Source organism: Sinohyriopsis cumingii, chromosome 8 (assembly GCF_028554795.1).
Source record: "Sinohyriopsis cumingii isolate HCF-2022 chromosome 8, ASM2855479v2, whole genome shotgun sequence".
Taxonomy (NCBI): Eukaryota; Metazoa; Mollusca; class Bivalvia; order Unionida; family Unionidae; genus Sinohyriopsis; species Sinohyriopsis cumingii.
The window spans coordinates 75,542,770-75,563,467 of record NC_142968.1 but is presented as its reverse complement, the minus strand read 5'-3'; the positions used below and the strand labels follow the sequence as shown (position 1 = coordinate 75,563,467).

At 35.1% G+C, this 20,698-nt stretch overlaps 1 protein-coding gene across 1 annotated transcript in view; it reads left to right on the top strand.

Moving 5' to 3' along the window:
- Window positions 1–2,282: 2,282 nt before the first annotated feature.
- Window positions 2,283–20,698, top strand: part of LOC149793850 (complement factor B-like) — a 76,325-nt gene continuing 57,909 nt past the window's right edge. The window contains exons 1-5 of the mRNA XM_089967828.1: window positions 2,283–2,458; window positions 12,459–12,692; window positions 17,299–17,601; window positions 18,923–19,108; window positions 20,304–20,510. Coding sequence (XP_089823954.1) covers window positions 2,386–2,458; window positions 12,459–12,692; window positions 17,299–17,601; window positions 18,923–19,108; window positions 20,304–20,510 — 1,003 coding nt within the window. The 5' untranslated portion in view covers window positions 2,283–2,385. The remainder of the gene's footprint in view (window positions 2,459–12,458; window positions 12,693–17,298; window positions 17,602–18,922; window positions 19,109–20,303; window positions 20,511–20,698) is intronic.

Below are 20,698 nucleotides of genomic sequence, written 5' to 3'. Positions count from 1 at the left end.
TTTTGAATGAATCTCTCGCTCTACACAAATCATGGCTGATCACATAGCCTTGAATGAATCATTCGCTCTACACCATATCGCAGCCGATCACATAGCCTTAAATCAATAACTCAAAATGACTGATATCAATGATATCAATAAAGATGAGATAATACTTTTTCTTGAAGCGAATGGAAGAATGGATGCGCGTATGTCCTTCAATAAAATAATCAGCCCATCCATTAATACACACACACACACACACACACACACAGAGTAATGCGCCGATTATAAGAATTATTCACACGTACAGTATACTGGAGAACCCACTTGGACATATCGACATAATGGAATCTTATTTAAATTTTCATGTTTGCCCTTTTGAGTTGGTCTCGTATAACGAGATATAAAGAAATAGCTACGTATTTATGGACTTAATTTCTGTATTTCTGTGCTGTTATGAAGAAAATGGTAAAATCTGACTGTAGAATAGCGAAATGTTTTCTTATTCACAATATTTAGACAATCTTGCCATGGGGATATAAAAATATGAATAAATAATAGATAGAGGCGGAGACAATATGACATTTTGTGAGAAATGAATCGATTATTAAAGAATAGTATGTTGCCATAAGTATGTAATTTCTTCTATAAACTTCAGAAAATATTTGAACTTCTTAACTTAAATGAAAATAAATAAATTTTCTTAGGAAATGTTTGTCCATCTCAATGTCTACCCATCTGTATGTCTGTAGCTATGCATATTGACTAAGAGAATGAACATTTTAATAGCTTAAGTTCCATATCTTTGCAGTTTAAACATCTCTCCCCGCGTTCCAACAATAATCTTGTTTTCTGAAGAAATTATTGTTTTAGAATAGGACAATTTGATTACTTTTTTCCAGATTAAATAAGATATTGGTAAACTGTTTTTAAGTGTGACATTAAACATTATCCGTTGACACAAGTTATCTTTTTTTTGTACATACAGGCGCATATGGCTGGCTCCACTATAATAACTCACATTTATATTTATGTGTACGATGTAAACTGTATTTGTGTAGAATGTCATTTATATGTGCGTATCTTGCATAATCGTGAGAATCAAATGATTATAAAACTTTGTAAGCATCCGCGAGAATAACAGCTAAAGGGAAGCAGCCAATCATATCTGTTCCACTTCTGCGCAGTGATTTAGCTCTCAGATCAATTCAGATAGCTGTCTGTGTTGCCGTGTCCAAGTCAAAAGGGGTGCAACCTACCATTTTTAGTTTTTCGCATCAGCGGTTTGTTCTATCCATCTAATGTACCCATTAACAACTATATATCACCCATTTAAGCTCCATCCCGTATGTCCTATTCTCTATTTCTATTACGTCTAACATTGTTTGTTTCTGTAAGTCTTTCTCTCACTTTCTGCTTGCAACACAGCTTGTATTTCTACCGATAATTTCCCATTTGCTAATCCTTCCATTTCCTTTATTTTTTCACCATCCATTATTTCCATTTCTGATTGCTGCTCATTTTTGTTTTTGTCAAATTCATTTCTGCCTCTTTACGAGTGTCTTTCTCATTCCAAAATATCTTTATCTACATCGCTTTCCCATCTATCTCGGTTCGCTCTCCCCAGCTCCTTGTATCCCATTTCTGCGAGTTCTTCGTTATGACTCATTACTCTACTCAATGATCACAAACGTGAAACACTTTTCTCCTCATCGAATGAAAACGAATATTAATATAAAGTACTAAAGTAAAGCAGCCGTATTAAGTGAAATTATTTACTGAAAAACTGCAGAACAAGAACTAATGGGATATTACACCAGTTTTGTATACATGCCACTCCGAACATTGATTAGTACATTGAATTTTAGTGTGGAATAGAAACTAAGCGAAATGACTAACCAACAAAAGGTAATTATAATATTTTAATATATTTACAGTTGACCTAAGACATTATTCCGCTTTGATTTACAGTTGACCTAAGACATTATTCCGCTTTGATTTAGATTAATATCTACCATATAATCCTTTTCTCTCTCTCCTCCTCCCTCGCTCTGTCTGTCTGTCTGTCTGTCTATTTCCCTTCTCTCCCTCTCTCTCTCTCTCTCTCTCTCTCTCTCTCTCTCTCTCTCTCTCACACACACACACACACACACACACAGAGTAGAGAATCGTTTCAACAAATGATTAACCAATAACACTCAAAAAAGACAATGCAGCCGTTTCCGTCCTCTCTACGTCAATACTCTTCATGAAAATCCGGAACCTAATTAAACGTCTGCAACGAAAAGGAAGCACGCGCATGGGCGTGTGTAAAGTTATAAACAAACATCTTTAAATTAAGGATCGTGTTATTATACACGTATTTCTCGTGATATATTCATCCTGCTACATACATTGCTTGAAATGATGATGGAAATGTGTTCCTTAAGAAGGATTATTCTTTTTCTGACAATACTGCATTGTCTCCAGGGCATTTGTAAGTTTATTTTTTATTTATTTACATTGTAAGTTTACAGAATCTTAATTGCATTTTATTAATTGCTTTTTATTATTGATTTATTGTAATCTACACACATTTTTCAACTTGGTTAACTCCTCACTAATATCGTTAATCCGACGAGAACTTTTGCCATCGAAAACAGATGGTTGTACCTAATTTTAGAAAAGTTTAAATGCCATTTGTCTTTACCTGTAACGAAGTATAAAAGAGGAAAAACGCAGTCGGATAAACGAGTGTTCAATAAGTTGAGGCAATCAAGTAAGTATTTATACTTGATTTACACACTGTAACTTGTACAGAAGCCATATATTCATCCCTATTTACATTAAAAGAAACCGGTTTGTAAAGTTTGGAATATCGATCAAAATACCGTTAGTCGGAACAGGCATAAATAACAGATTCCTTTTAATATAGATAACTCTAGGTTATCTACGAACGACACAAAAAGATGTCGGGGAACACTCTGCTACTGTAGGCGTTCGAGTCCACGTCCTCATATATACAGATATATTATGTGGAAATATGTATCTTGTCACATGCTCTTTTCGTCTCAGTCATTTCTGTTGTTCGAGTTCTGAACTGAACTCTGAGAAGATTTTATAAGATGTATCCATGGGGAGGGAACAGTTTACCTAATTTTCAAATGACATGAATTTATTATACTTTGTTTGTTCTCGAAAAGCTTTTATATAAATACCTATGTATTTTGCACTTTTGTTCAGTAATTTCTTGCAGAGAGTCATGAACGTGGCAAAAAGTGTGTATCACTACGATTACTACCGTTATAAAATGTAGGCCACTTGATTGATTTTGTTTTGGCTCATTTCACTGGTATTGTTCAAGCCAAAATGGTGACACTAGCGAGGAAATGTCTGTGTGAATATCGCCCACTTGAAGCAAAAGAATGCCAGTTTAATCTATATTCCGTTTTTCGCACATTATGGTAAAGATTTGAGGTTAAGCGTTTCTCTTTAATGAGACAATGTTCATTAAATTCACGAATCTTTATGACAGGATAAATATCTGTAAAAATGTCACCGTAAAACAATACAAGATTAGCTTTGGGTTACTGTTCACATTTCTCGTAGGCTTCTCTCAAGCAGCTTCCATAACACAGGGTATGCAAAATTGTTTGAATTTGTTAACACGACGTGTGCTTGGGCTCAGTACATTTTTAGCCCTTTGCCTATTTAACACTACTTCTCAGGGTGCATTAGTAGAGTAAGACTGACTGGTCATACTGCATAAAAAGACACGGTAACAGTCTACGCAAATGTGTCGTGCGTTTGAATGGAGTGACAGTAGGCACGAGTTTGTATCAACCTTTGCTTCGGAAAACAACATGACGCCAGGGACTGTAACGTAAATACGATTTATGTAAATTATAAACAGTGAAACAGTGAAATATCCGGGATATAATTTGCGCGTACATAAATTTACATAAAATAAGAGATGTCGCTATGGCCCATCGATTTGTAGGTCAATATAAAATATCTTCCAGCATGCGCAACAAGTCATAGTCATGTAAAGTTTTGCAAAGACAACGGTTTTTCTGTTTTATTTGTTTGTCTTGTCTATGTTTTGTATTTTCCTTTGTTAAAATCTCGTTAAGAGTCGAAAGCATTTATGCTAGTTAGATACTAGTTTTGCACTGTTCGTATTCAGTTTATTATTATTATATATATTGAAAATATATCAAATTGTGATCCGCCCATGGTGTGATAATACGAAAAGGAACTGTGTGCTGTCAGTTCTATTCCAGTAGATCAGTGATGAATTTCCACTCATTCATCATTAATGACGTATGAAACTAACGCTAAAAAGTAATAATAATCCCCGTTTGCTAAATTAATTTAACATGGCACACAAATTCGTCGCAGTCCTTTCTGTGTCCATTTCCCCATCCCGTCTCATGCATAAGGGACAAAATACGCAAACAATCACGGAGTGATAGAAAAAGATTTGGGTTGGATGAAAGCATTGAAAATGAATTTGCACCAAGTAACTTACAAGAAATACGGCTTTTCGGGAGGGTGTGTGTACACTTGCCTTGGGATCTACAGTGTTTATATAATTAATAATACGAACTTGCAATAGCCTGTCTTGGTTATGGGGCAAACGTAATTTAATCTATTTAATGCTTTATTGTTGCTGTTTCTTAAACATATGATACGATTCTAAAAATTTATTATTATTAATTAAATATAAAAAAATGTCCTAAGGCTGCCCCAATTCCCCTCTCTTTCTCTATCTCTCTTTTCATCATCTTAGCAAGATACCGACGAAATTTCATGAAAAGACAAGCAGAGATGATTTTCGCTTGTGTCATACCAGGATGTCTCTAGATATGTGAAGAATTATGGTAAATGTTAAATGAAACCAACGAGAGAGAGAGAGAGAGAGAGAGAAAGAGAAAGAGAGAGAGAAACAATTTTATGGTATGGTAGTAAAGTTAATTAAAGCAAAATAATGACTTATATCACCTAAAAACATATTAAAGTATTTTAATTACCTCTTGTTGGTTAGTCATTTCTATTTGTGTCTATTCCACACTAACTTCCATGCACTTGTATGTGAATGAGCGTTCGGCGTTCAAGAATGTAACGATGTGTTTACAGTGCTCTACTTTCTTCATTAAAACCATCTTTCATATATAAATTATTAGTCTGTCTTACACTGATTTAATAAATGTTAATAAAAATAGAAACTAAAAAAGAAAACAACCAACTTTTCAATGTCCAAAGGTGATTGCGAATAGTGAATTCGATTTGTAACCATAAACCTAAGACTTCCTATTCGATTTGTAACCATTTCTAACCAGACAGACTCATTCTGCACAGAAAACTATGAACAAACTTTTACGATTACATTCCTAGCCCTTTTCAAACATTCTGTATTGTTACCATTTCTAACGAGATCGATTCATACTGTGGAACCACGTCCCCCAAAATTCCCACGAAACAATGTTTAAACAATACACTTTTCCCTTAAGCTTTTCAACAAAGAGGCCTAACGTTAGTTTCTCATCAGAGGTAATAATCTTTCTGCCCTGTTTAATATATAGAGTGGCCATTCGTCCAGCTTTATTATGGAAGTCCAGTTTTCAAGTGGCTCATCCCCTACTTAGCGCTATCAATTTTGCGTGTTTATAAAAGAGTGTCCGGTAATCAGTAGTTCCGCCAGTGGCCACCCTTTCAACATAGGTGGCCCTCTTTTGGAACAAGTGGCGTGCTATACTATAGATTGGGGCTGATGTTGCAATGCCCACTTGCACAAGCTTTGAAAAAGTGAATATATGGGATGCGTAAAAAAAGGGAAAGATAACTACTTTTGCTGAGTGCGATTGTTTTACTGGACTGGATACTTGTATACCAACATATGGTGATCATATAATAGTGATTAAGATAACACAGTGCAATAAAAATCGATAAGATTTCTTTATTCAAACGCATGTGGCCATTCGTTTTGAAAGCAGCGCTAGTAACATCATTACTCCGGTGGGTGCGGGTTTTTTTTTGGTAGTGAAGTTCTGACGATTTGCATGCACTAACTCAGATTTGCACATCAAGTGAAGAAAAATTAAATACGCTTTTGGGGAAGTCACAGATGAAGCCAAGAGGTGTACGAAAACGCCTCCACGTTGACATCAGAAGTCGTGGGTTCTACTCCCACGTTTATTTAAATTTTAACTACATTCACTATGATTCCAGGAAGACTCCTTCAGAGGCAGAGAGAGGCTCGGGCCACTTCGAGAGTTTGAGGCCTTTAGACGATGAGAATATTTAAGAGATCTAGAAAATAACTGGTAAAAACCGAGGCCCTTATGAGTTGAAGCTTGGGTCATATCACCTCTTGTCCTCCCCATTGTGCCTGATTCTGGATACAGTAAGCTAAAGTGGTGTATATCAATGTACGCTGCATACTGTCTACAGCTAGGATGTTGACATGTTTAGTCTTTGGGACGTGGAAAACTTGAAAACCTCATGGATGAATGTCTACGTACCTTTGTATGTGTAGAAACCAGAGATCAACCGAGAACTGTAAATCTGTAGAATACGCGTTTTGCGGCTGAACTATCAAGACCTCCGGTAGCAGTAATTACGAGTAGTTACTCTTCCTCCATTCCTGGTATCATTTTGTTTTTCCACTTACCTCAATCATTTCATACTTAAGCACCATTAAAACTTCCTTCTTGGTCCTCGTAGCGACAAACAAATACGGACTTCCTTATGCCTGCTTAGAGAGGTCGGGAGTAGTGTCACATTAAAATCGCTTCAGATGATCGACAGTCCATTGAGTAAAGTAAATTGAAGCACGTGTCTTTAGTTCTGGTGAGCCAATTACTCCAATGATCTTGGTCGTTAAGCAACGGTCAGTTATTCTCATCGATGCACTTAGAGCGTAGTACGAGAGAATAACTGTGTCTTTTAAACTTAGATAAGTGAGCGAACAATTAACGGAGAAATGATTGACGTGTTTGGCTTATTTAGATGAAATAGAGGAGTTACCCCACACATTGCTAAATAAAACAAAACAACTTGAGCAAAATTATTATTTACCTTCTCGCTCTTACAGACTGCTGTAGCGCTGAATACGGATGTTCATTCCTAACTCCGTATCGCACACCTTAAATAGAATTATGTCCGTGTTTTAACTGACGTCCGCGCGTCAATGGTTTTTACATGCACAAAATCTAGCCTTTATAAATTCAGAGATATTCATCCATTATGACTAGAAAACGCCAGAAATGTAAAGATGGGTTATATAATAAATTCGAAACTGTTTTTTTCCGAGTTGGGAAAGAACTCGAGTACTGTGACGTGTCTAGTGTCTCTATGCAATATTAAACTTGTTCTTTCCGCTGACTCCGAAAAATTACTTATTTATATTTGTCTGTAGAATGAAGTGGACAAGACTGAGCCAATCGATGTCTCCAATTTCATCCACAATTGAGATTTTAAAATGTCTTACATCACACACACACACACACACACACACACACACACACACACATATATATATATATATATATATATATATATATATATATATATATATATATATATATATATATATATATATATATCACATAGTCTGTACACTTTACCCTATAGCATATTGTGTAGTGTCATATTTTTGTCATGTGAATATGTTAAAATATCACTTTTTGCGATTCATTTTGTACTAAGCCCATGAAATTCTTGCTCATTATTCTCTTTACTGATTGGCTGCAATTGTGGGTAAAGTTGCCTTACCCCGCCTTCTGGAACATTGCTTTTTTATTTCTATCAATGTTTTAGCGGACATTTTCTCGAATCTATTGCCAAAGGTAATTGGAGGATAAAAGAGTCATTTCTATCTAAATATGGTCCATTTACCCCAGATGGGTTCGTTACACAATGTAAATATCTTCATGTGCTGAGAAATGGCGTTAAGCTCTAACAACAACAAGAATAAAGAAAACCAAGGGAATTGGTTAATTGATAGCGGGCGTATGAAAGAGCGGTGGGCGGTATATCTGTAGCATGGAATAACCCCTAGATACAAGACTGGTTTAAATGTTAACTTACAGGATTATATAAGCTCATTTATGTCTTAGCGACCCGAGTATTCGGCGTATATATCTATCTTATAAAAATAGATTTAGCCTGAAAATAACGTCACATAAACAACTCTGTTCACAAGCTAGGATAATAATCAAAACAAAATAAGTCTAAGCCTACCAAAACTAGTTGACAGGCTAACAAACTTAAACTTAGGCAATAAATAAGAACAGATGTCTTTGACATGTCTTAGCGACCCGAGTATTCGCCAAAGATATCTGTCTTAATCAAAATAGATTTTGCCTGAAAATAAAATAACATCACATAAATAAAACAAAATAGGAACAATTATCATAACTAGTAGACAGGCTAATAAACTTAAAAGTAGGGAATAAATAAGATCCGATTTCATTGACATGTCTTAGCCACCCGAGTATTCGGCAAAGATATATGTCTTAATCAAAAAGACTTAGCCTGAAAATAAAATAACAACATAACAGCATATTAATAGCTTCATCCAAAAAACTAGGAAAATAAATCAAACATAAAGATAGAATAGCAAGTACTTAGCCCAACCATAAACTCACACATATAGAAACAAATGAACTGCAATAACCCTTAATCTATTTTTTTTCTTCTTGTATTTGTTTTTCTTTCTTTAAACAAAAAGTTTAATTAATTATTTTTCTAGGGCACCACAATCACACAACATGAAATTAAGGACACTAACAACTTTTCCTACACCAAGGTGACCGCAGATAATATCTAGTACAAACGCAACTGCACTAAGGCACAGCCTCTCCTCGAGGCACTAAAAACAATTCGAACACCTAGATAAGACCCCATAAACTAGAATATATAAGGTGGCTAAAAAGCCCAAGACCATCAGGCCCCGCTGTACAAGGCGGCAAAGTCCATCAAGATAGAAAAATTTACTATAACCCCAAAATTAATACATATAAAGTAGTCCAAACCCCAAGAACCATCAGGCCAGGCTGCACAATGCGGCAACCCACTACATAGCGAAACTAATTAGGACCTAAACTTAAGAATGTTTGAGGTGATCCAAACCCCAAGGACCATCAGGCCCAGCTGCTCAAAGCGGCGCACCATTAAGCATAGGAAAGTTTAAATAACCATACACAAAAGGGTGAACCCAGACCAAGAACCACCCCACCCAAATCAGACTCAATATATAAAGTTTAAATAACGATATAGACTATCACTAAGCTGTTACTGGTGTAGTACTGTCTTTAAAAATGACGGCACAGAATATATCTCTAAAAATCCGTCAATACGACAATTCATTAACCTTTTTGCAAGGGAGTCACAAAATTTATACCCTGGATAAACCAAGGTGCCTTTCTGGTGAGCAGGTTCCTCCCTGACCGAACCTCCCTCTCGCCACTGCCGGACATTAAATAATTAAAGGTGCATAACGCATATTAAATACATGAATGGAGAGGCACTTTTTCCTCTCTTCATGAACAATTAATTAACCCTCCACCGATGTGACGTCATAGTGGCGACCAATCGTTAGTGGCGTCACATACTGCTTGGTTGACACCTAGCGCAGCTAATGCAGAATGAATTGCTACCTATAACTCGAGTGTGTGCTGGGTCTATCCCCATTCAGGTCACTAGGGTCTATGAAGCCAGTCATATTGACCCAAGACCTGACCGTTCAGTTAAATATCGTCTTTTCTGCCCAGTACTGCCTGGGGGATGAGGCTCTAATTCCTTCCTCCGGGATCAGTTGAATAGTCCGCTTATGGACATTAACCAGATGTATATGCCCGTATGGGCGAAAACGTCTATAATTTAAATGATGATGATGACAGAAGAATGTGGACATAAACCGGTCTCCAAATTGAGAGAACGTAATCGAACAACAGCATCGAACAATATCTCTTATTACGAGATGCAATTTTGACCCGAACTAAACTTTGTCCTTCTGTTAAGTCTACTATTCCCAATTGAATAATGCAAATATCCGGTCAGAGACATGTTACTGTAATCATGGAATAACTGAATCCAGAATCATCCCTTCATATGAATATTAAACAATTTGAATTCCTGGGAGTGAAACGGACACACTTTTACTGTTCAACATTTCTTTAACCGAACTAAAATCATGTGACATCACACTGAACTTGCATAGACATTCCGTTCTGAAAATTATGTTGTTTGAGTAAACTATTCTAGTAATTTGGAAGAACAGCTGCTCTTTGAATTAGCAAACAAATATAAATGTTATTGGTTATAGAACTGTGGAAAAAAGTCCAGGGACTATTTTTATGTGCAACAAATGAAAGTTTGATCGTCTGAGTCAGAATGAGAAATTATTTCTGCTTCCTTCTTTCCTAACTGTTTATGTATATATTTTTTAGCGCAGAATTGTGATTGTGACAAATAATTTTTCGCTTGAATTGCCAATGATAAGGCCATGACCTATCGATATCAATGGAGGTGTGGGTGGGTGGGTGGATTTTTCTATTGTAGACAAGTAAAGACCAGCTATATTGGACCAGTATGGTTTCTCTGTACAGTTAGAAAACACTTCTGAAACGGGGACTGGTGTAAGTTGAACTTTTGCACTTTCGATAAGCACAGTGGAGAGAATGTTGACATGCTTTTTACTTTAATGTACTGTGACTGCACTTAGCTGATATGCAACAGAGCAGAGAGCGGATCGAAATGGCTATTCCAATGTACTCAGACATGAAATTCAAATGGCAAATCCAATGTACTCAGACATGAAATTGAAATGGCTACTCCAATGTACTCAGAATAAACTTGAAATGGCTACTCCAATGTACTCAGACATGAAATTGAAATGGCTACTCCAGTGTGCTCAGACATGAAATCGAAATGGCTACTCCAGTGTACTCAGACATGAAATTGAAATGGCTACTCCAATGTACTCAGACATGAAATTGAAATGACACAGAGTAAACTAACTTTCAGCAATTATTAAAATAGGGAAATTGAATTGTTAATAGAGTAGACAAGACTAACGTATGAAAGTGAAATAAATAAGTTACAAAATATGGAAAGAAATTAAAAAGTCATTGGCTAGATTTTTCTTTCTTTTATCAATTTACCTCTTGAAGTCAATGAATCGGATCTAGCTGTCTTTTGAGAGGTGCACATGTTCAAGTAAGGTAAGATGTTTACTCTATGAATCATGCACAAAAATAAAGTGAATTAATAGTAATTTGTTTTCTTTTTAAATACTGCATACCTTATCAAAGCTCTGTGTTTAAATTATTTGGGTAACTGGTGGGGAAAACCCCGGACATTCTTTTTCTTTAATATTCGATCCCTGTTAAAAATACACGCAGAATGGCGTCTTTTCTTTGCGGGTCTCCTCAAGAAGCTGCATTAAAGTTGAAACCTGCTCTACACATTTGAATGCAAACGCTTATGGTGCAGCACGCGTTTCTCTTGTTCATATAACTATTGTATCACAACGCATGTCTAGTCAGTTTATTGTATGGCGCATCGTCAGTTTGGCTTGCTTGTTTAAACCTCATCACATACCTGACGTCATATATGACGTCCCTATTTCTCTATCGCTTTAACTTTTCTAATTAAATTAGCTATTTGCGTTTTAAGCACATTTCTAAGCTTCCACACTATTTTATGTGTCAGTCAAACAGACACGCTTTATAAATACTAGAATATATAGTGAAAATCGTGTCCTATTCATGCATTTCTAACAAATGGCGCCATTTTATTTATAACCGACACTTTAAATAAGGCTTTTAGTAAAACAAAATCCACTAATGTGCGTGGCTGTTAAGGAGTCAAATTCTATTTTGGGATCATCATTCTTGTCCAGACACTCGGAAATATCACGTGTCTGACGTTAAAATCTGACCCGGGGATGGAAGATGGTTTATGTTATGCCGATGCACATAAAGGATTCTTTTAATTCTTGTCAATGTTGGCAAGAATTAATGTTTTACTTATTACTTTGGAGGCATCAGGAATTAAATACAACCATGATATTCATCTTGAATGTTTCTAACAATAATATTGCATTACCTTTGAGGAAGCTTTGAGGATGTCATGTTTTGGAAGTTGTTAGAGACTTATATTTACAAAAATGAAACATTTATTCTTTATCTGCTGTTGGTTTAGGATACCTTTTAAGATATTACTGGTCATATCATGCCGAGGAAATAGGATCTAGTGCCTTTCCCAAAAGACACAAATGGAGTCCAACCATTGGATTTCGAAGCGTACAATTTTCGGCCTGACGATTTAGTTCTTATTCTCCTTTTTCTATCTTTAATGCGGGCTAAAATGCTAATACGTTCAGAAGTATTATAAAGTAGGTAATATAATATCTCAAGTTTTTGAGGAAGCTTTGTGAAATGCAGTGAAACTTGGGCTTGGACGATATGTTTGTACTATTTGTTTTGCAGATGCTGAATGTGAGATACCAGATGCATCTCTCAATATAAAAAACACGATCAGGACTCCAACAGGAAATGTATATATCATTGGGTGTACAAACAGTAGCTTGGTGATGACTGTTGGAAAAGTCAAAACGTTTCGCATGCACAATACGAATAGTGAGATATTTACCTGCGATGACCAAACTTTCACTACATCTGTAATGGGCCAAATGTTCAGCATTATGGAGGCGAAATGCATCAGTAAGTATTAGTCTAGCAAAATAGTGGTCATACAACAATGCAAACAGATAAATAGTTTTGTGGACTATCATTGCATATAAACTCCAGACTATAAGATCATTAACTAAAATGATTAGAAACATGAACTACTGGTTCATATATTTAGCTCAGAGCTTATAAACAGAAAAGCAACGGAATCGTACATATAGGTGAGAGTTTTTCCAAACAAAATTCCGGTGGGTTTGTGCATATAGTTGAGTGTTAAATTCGTGTACCTCCGCTTCTTTTCATAGTCTTGGTTAAATCCTATTTTCGAGAATGAGTGCATGGTCGCATCGGTTAGGGCACTGGCTACTGAGAGGTAGCTGATAGTTGCCGGTACTCGAGGCACGGGATGGATTCCTGGTTGGACCAGACCTCAGCGTTATATATATATATATATATATATATATATATATATATATATATATATATATATATATATATATATATATATATATATATATATATATCACAGGATGAATTACTAAATATAATTAACTGAATCACATGACGACTGTCACAATGCACGATCTCTGATAAAATTGGTGTAAAACTTTTTTTGTACCATTCAAGTTTGTTATTACTGCTGGCGCTATGTAACGAGAGCGCTATGCAAATAAACATCAAGGTGGCATTGCTAAGCAAACAGTCTTCACGATCCCGTTTGATTTATTTCTTGACCTTGGAACAGTGAAGCGGGAACGAATATTGTAAATAGTTTGATACAAATGTTTATAAATGGATTAGAGTGAACGGTCTATCGCTAATATTACAAAATGGCAGCCTTACGAAGCGCCAGAATGTAATAGTGTCTAATAAAAGTAAAACGAGTTGCGTTAGCATAGCGACAAGTTCAGTAATTCACTGAGGGGTGCGTTGTAGCGCTGTGAGTAGAAAATTAAAGTAAACTCATTAATTTTTCGAATTAGATGAATCATGCACCACAACATTGGAGTGATTATATATGCCGATCTATTTTTTAGTCACGAACTCTAAAACGCACGACATGTGTCATTTCACTTACTTTTCCTCTCTCTCACTAGTAACTTCAAAGATCCTAGACGCCAGTGAACTATTCAACAAAATTAGTATATAAATATGTATATTTATATTTCCTTTTCTCTCACTCGTTCACTCACTCTCACGTTGTATGATCGTAAGCTAAGTAATAGGCAAGAGCGAAAACCAATATGTTTTGTTAACTTCAAAGAGAAAATTCTAAATGAACTTATATTATTACGAATTAAATGACAAATAATCCACCAGTCCCAAAGAATATGCATGTAGTCTTGAATGTACGAATGTACCAGTGTACCAGTAACCTGAAGTGTGATGATGTACTAAGAGTAATTGCGCTTAATTACAATAATATAATCCAAGATGTCCTTGTTTGAATTCAATATAATTCCAAATTACTGTTTCTATCCAAGAATATTATTTAAGATCACTTTGTATTTCCAGTTAATATTAATTTGCATAAATAATTTTGCCCGAACAAAAACCTGAACACAGCGATACAAAATTATTTCCGCTTCAGATGTTATCACAGGAATAATAATTTCTCAAGTAAACGAGATTACATAAAAACAACGACACAGTTTAAAAAAACCAGGATATTACCATGCTCATTTCTGGAAAATTCCAAGCTGTCAACAGTCTGTTACTAAAATAATAGACAAGAATGTGGTTCATATCAGGTACCACAGGTTATTCCATGGGAAATATCAATTCCTAGACCCACCCTAAATACTTTTGTTAATAATGATCCTAATATTTAACCCACACTCATATTAACTATGTGTCATGGTTTTGCCAATATAAAAAGAAAATTAGTGTTTCTTATCAGGAACAGTAAACTTGATTTTGAACAAGTTGAAATCCATAATACAATTATAGATAATCATGGAGAAAAACTAAAAAATACGATGAAAATAAATATATAACACCTCACCACATAAAAAGATGTATACACTAAAGCATTCTTTTAACTATCAGTCAAATATACGTGTGATTAAAAATTATACAAGATGAAGACTTATGAATGACACATAATATACATGAAACAATAAAATAATCTGTTTCACGTGAAAGTGTATCTGCAACTAGATTATGTTTTCATCTGATGTGCCTGATGTAAATATTGCATTCTGCAACATAAACTCCACCTTCAAAATCTAAATTTTTTGTTTTTCATCTTAAGGAGGTTGTGATCACTGAATACAATACTCGTTGAAGGAGATTAACTAATATACACTTCATAGTGTTGAAAAGCCATTATTAAAGCCATACTTTCGAGAGTGGAATAATTTATCTGGTGCTTGCTTATTATTTAAAATATATAAATATAGTACAATGATTTACACCACTGTTATCGTCTAGAATGAATACTCTACTAGCCCCAATTCACTTGCCTTGACAAACATTTTAAATGATTTACTGAAATTTGGAGCTGAAAGAACTGGTGAACTCTTTAGTACTGCCATTAACTTATCAAAAGCATCCTGACATTTTTTAGACCAAAGTAACTTGGGCTTTCTACTTAACAACTTGGTCAGAGTTCAGCAATTATGAAAACAAAAAATGGACCAAAATTTCCAACAATATCCAACCATATCGCAAATATACACCAGCTGTTTTTTATTAATATGAACAGGGAGTTCTGGGATAGCATTTATAGGTTGAACTGGACCGTGTCAACAACGTGTCGTAGAAATGTAACACAAGAACGGCAGAACTCACTTTTACTTAAATTAACGGTCAAATTTGCATTACCAAGTCTATGAAAGAACTCTCGAATTTTCTTGAGTTGATCTTTCCATGTGTCGTTGAAGATGATGACGTCATCGATGTAAGTCTCATAGTTGTCAATTGAATTCGCCAGAATCCTTTTAAAGATCAAAAATGGTGACATAAATTGTATTTTGAAATTTGTCAAAGCAGTCATCGATAATTCGCAATGGAAATGGATCGGTTTAAGTCTAACGATTCACTTTTTATAATAACTGCACATGCAGAAAGTATTTTTTGGCTTCGGTATAAGAATATACGGTAAGCTCTAGTCCCTTTTACTTGCTTCCAGGAAATCATTCTCCATCAAATACTGAATTTCTTTTTTGTTTCAAACATTTCTGCCTGAGAAGATTCATCTTGCATATACGCTGTTTCACAAGTGTGGAGTCTATAATTTCGACGTCATATCAAAACAAGTGTTTTAGTTCACTATTTTCTTGTGGCTGTAGATGTGAAAGTGTTCTGGTCCAGATTGTTCATACTGTCTGTATTGCGAAAACTGGTTACGCCAAAGTCATTACAATGAGACGAATTCCCATCGCGTAAATCCACACTGCGTGGAATAGGTACAACTGTATTGACAGCATGATTAACCGGGCTATTTCTATCAACATACTCCTTTGCCATATTTAGTTTTTTTTCTTTCGCCGCTCATGCGTATTAATGATATAATTTTAATCACTTTCTTTTCAATTGTGTCAGGGTCACTTTACTTACCATGAAGAGCATATAGAGGTAAAACCAAGAGACCCAGAACTCTATCACCATGTTAAAAACACTTTTCCCTATATTTTTGTCATAACTTGTTTTCATGTTTGACTGAGTACAGTACAGATCAGTTCTTGCAACTTCACAAGTCTATGACAATTTATATTTAAAATTAGAAAGCTAGTCAAGAAAATTAATTATTGAATCTTCAATTGAAATAAGCTTCTCGTTTAATAACTTCAGTGGTTCACGAACAGTATGCCCAAATGCTAGCTCGAAAGGAATAAATCCTAAAGATTATTTTAAGTCTCCCCAACAGTAAACAACAGTAAATGAACACCTTTGTCTCAGTCGTTTCCGGTATGAAAACACTTCATCGAACCATATGTTTTTAGAGTTTGATTTAATTTTTCTAAAGCCCATTGTCTTTCAGGGCGATATGCAGAATACTAAAAATTTTAAATGCTTAATTCAGACATCACTTGCTGCTGAAAACTTCCAGATGTAAAATGTGACCCCTGATCAGACTGGACAGATCTGAGAAGGCCAAACTGTATAAAAGTTTCACCAAGTCTTTTTACCATGGTTTTAGTTTTAATTCTTCCTCCAGGGAATTATCCCTTGGAATCTTGTGATCGCAAACATTATGGTCAACAAGTATTGGTTGCATGACTTGTTTATAAGCAAGGGACCGATACAGTCTACCAGTATTCTGCTAAATGGTTAATCAAATGCAGGAATAGGTTGCATATGAACCTTAGATATCTTCTAATTTGGTCTTCCAGCCATTTGACATGTGTGACAGGATTCACAATATTTGATGGCCTCAGTCACTAGTTTGTATTGTGTCAAAATTTGCTTAGATATACTTCAGAGATCACAAAAATAATGACGTCATGCAAAATGTTCGAAACATAGATATATATGAATAAAGAGTCAATAATATTAAATCCTGCAACATATATATGAGTTTTTAGTATAAAGGAAGCACATTTATTTTGTAAAAAGAATTATATTCCAAATTCATACTGAAAAATTGCAACTTCCGGAAAGGACACCGTCTTTACTACATTATGTGTCACCGCAGGCAAAGTTACATGCGACAAACCTACTAAAGCTGGAGTTGACATCACGGACACAGAGAAGCAGTTGATGTATGTTGGGAAGAGAGGCGATGAAAAATTTACTGATTTCGGTTATTACACGGCTGGGGATCGGATTGATTTGAAGTGTGCACATGGTTATGGTCAACCGAAGAGTAGTTGTGACGAGGATCCAAACGCCTACGATTATGACTCGTATGAAGCAAAAGAGAAACTGCCGACCGAAGGAACATTCACCTGCAAAGATGACGGAAAATGGAACAGCGAGCCAGTTATAGACTGTAGAAGTAAGTCATCTCTCTCTCTCACACACATACACACACATATGTAAATCTTTAGTCCATTGCAATAACATAGTTATAATAGTAATTGAACGTTCATTTACCTGTCATCTGCACATTATACATATTATGGCTAAAGGTTTGGAGCCTTCACAAGGTGACAATGATATATATATATATATATATATATATATATATATATATATATATATATATATATATATATATATATATATATATATATTCCAGCTAAATATGTATTTCATTAGATAAAAAACCCAGGTAAATATATTTAAATATATAAAAGACCAAGGTAAGTATACGTAATAATATCAAAGCTAGTTCACGTAGGAACATCCATCTTCTGTCTTGTTTTATACTACAAACACTTCACTATTAACACTATTTCTGTAGATTTTCGGATCATATTGGTCGTTGAGAAAGTTCATTCACTGACCTGGCTGTTTATTATAGAAGTCCGTTTTAATCTGTGACATATATTATGTTTTCCTTTCCTTAACGAAAATTAAATAATCGCTTCGTAATTTATGTATACCTTGTTTTGAAGAAATACTATTATACCTAAGTGTTATTCGACAAATAAATGTTTGATCGTTTAGCTGAGACTCACTTACTACAAATCGGAAATTGAAAGCAAAATAGCACGTCATATTCAAACGGCTAAGGTTTCCCATTAAGATCTTTATAATACGAGTATGCTTCTCACTTGTATTGTAATTACGGCGAGTTGTTGTCTCTCTGACTGTGGTGCGTCGGTCACGTAGTCAAAGATATTTGGTTCAAAATCGGCGTGTCCTTGGGAAATGACCTTATTTGATATTATCATTGGCATGATTTAGCGAGTATTTTGTTAATTATACCATTAATTAAAGGCTATTTGAGGTTATATTGGGGTGTATTTAAACGACATAGACATTCAAGAGAGTTTTAGACATTCAAGAGAGACACAAGCTTTATATATATATATATATATATATATATATATATATATATATATATATATATATATATATATATATATACACACACACACACACACACACACGGAGAAAAGTGTTGACCCTTTAGTTGTATATTGTGGTTTCGGCGACAGACTGACCTACCTGCAATCTGACTAGCTGGTTTATTTACTTTGTAATGAGTGAGAAGCAAATGGATCATCTGATTTATGTACTGACTGACTGACAAAATAACTGAATGTACGACCCACTTACTGACCGATCGACTGATGCACTAGCATACTGATTGCCTGATTGATTTATCCTGTTTCACACATTTTATCTCTCTCACTTTTGCATATTTGCAGAAATAGTGTGCAAGTGGACAGGCAAGCATAAAATTGATAACGGTACATTAGAGGGATTAAAAAAAGATGGTGAATATTTGTTTGATGACAACATTCATGCATCTTGCTATGTAGGATTCAAACCTACAGAGATTGCTCTGTGCCAGTCCAATGGATGTTTCAGCAAAACGTCTGTCTCATGTGAAGGTACGTGCCCATTAAAGCTAGCTCATCTTGCTTAAATTGGACTATTTGCATATATTTTAATTGCAATTTGACATGCAGAAATCAGCATTAGGCGACCAACCTGTCATTACATCATATAAAGTTAAAGGTTTTGTTTACATAAACATTCATTAATGTGCGCAGCAGTAAAGATTTAGTGTCAATAAAATATGTACAATTAAATTTACTTTTCCCTACTTGGATCGAGCGTGCTTTGTTGTGCCGGACGCAGTAGGAGAAATAACTTAAAACAACTAGAGTATGTTCATTTACCTGTACATATATGAACATATTTTATTACCTAAAAGAGAACACTTTTAATGTACAGTGAATCATACGTGTACAAAACTGAGACATAATGTACATTACCCTCGCTTGATGTGAACATAATAAATATCCAGTTTCTTTATTTCCATTCATTTTGGTTAATGGTGCCCGATTTAAGGTATACCAGTCATGCAATGTATTCATCTATCTAGGTATAGTACCTATGGATGTACAGACTGTGTCAATGGTGCCCGATTTAATGTATATCAGTCATGGGAATGTATTTTTCTGTCTTGGTATTGTAGACATGGATGTACAGACTGTGTCAATGGTGCCCGATTTAAGGTATATCAGTCATGGGAATGTATTTTTCTGTCTGGGTATTGTAGATATGGATGTACAGACTGTGTCAATGGTGCCTGATTTGTGGTATATCAGTCATGGGAATGTATTTGCCTGTCTAGGTACTGTAGCTATGAATGTACAGAATTTGTCAATAACCCGCCTCTTTTGCAACGAAGTAGTGGACATAACTACAAATCCAATTGTTTAGTTACAGAAGTATTTTGAAGGTAGAGCAGCTACCCGAGGAAAATCACGGAGGGTAATGAAAAACACTAGAAAAAAGAAAGAATAATACATATATCACAGATAACATGTTAAATGGCGCGCACCTCCACCCCCATATATATATATATATATATATATATATATATATATATATATATATATATATATATATATATATATATATATATATATATATATATATATATATATATATTCGATTAATGAAACTTCTTAGAACGTGCATCCTCACCTGAAATTAATTTTATTATTATTATCGCAATTACTTTGCAATTTTCACAATTTATTTTTTCATATCTTATATATATAACCTCCTAAACAGAAATCCACTGCCCCCGACTGGAGCATTACAACAACTTTGAGAACGGGAATATAGTTTATTCGAACCAAGCCATAACAGTGAACAGTACCGCAACATTCTACTGTGACCCTGGTTATGAAAGATTTGGTCCAGCTGTGCGCACGTGTCAAATAGATGGTTCATGGTCGGATGACGACTGTGTAACGTGCCAACGCTTGGAATATGCAAGTAAGTTTAGCACCAACTTTTGAATTGATCCATAACACATCGTAGAGATTTGTGGATAGTCATCTGTCCAGTAGACGTTACTTCAGTCATCTTCATCTGAAGGCTTCGCTGAGTTCGTGAACTCTGGGATCATATTATTTTCACAAGTTGAATGAAATAACGAGTAAAGAACACTAAGATGAGGAAAT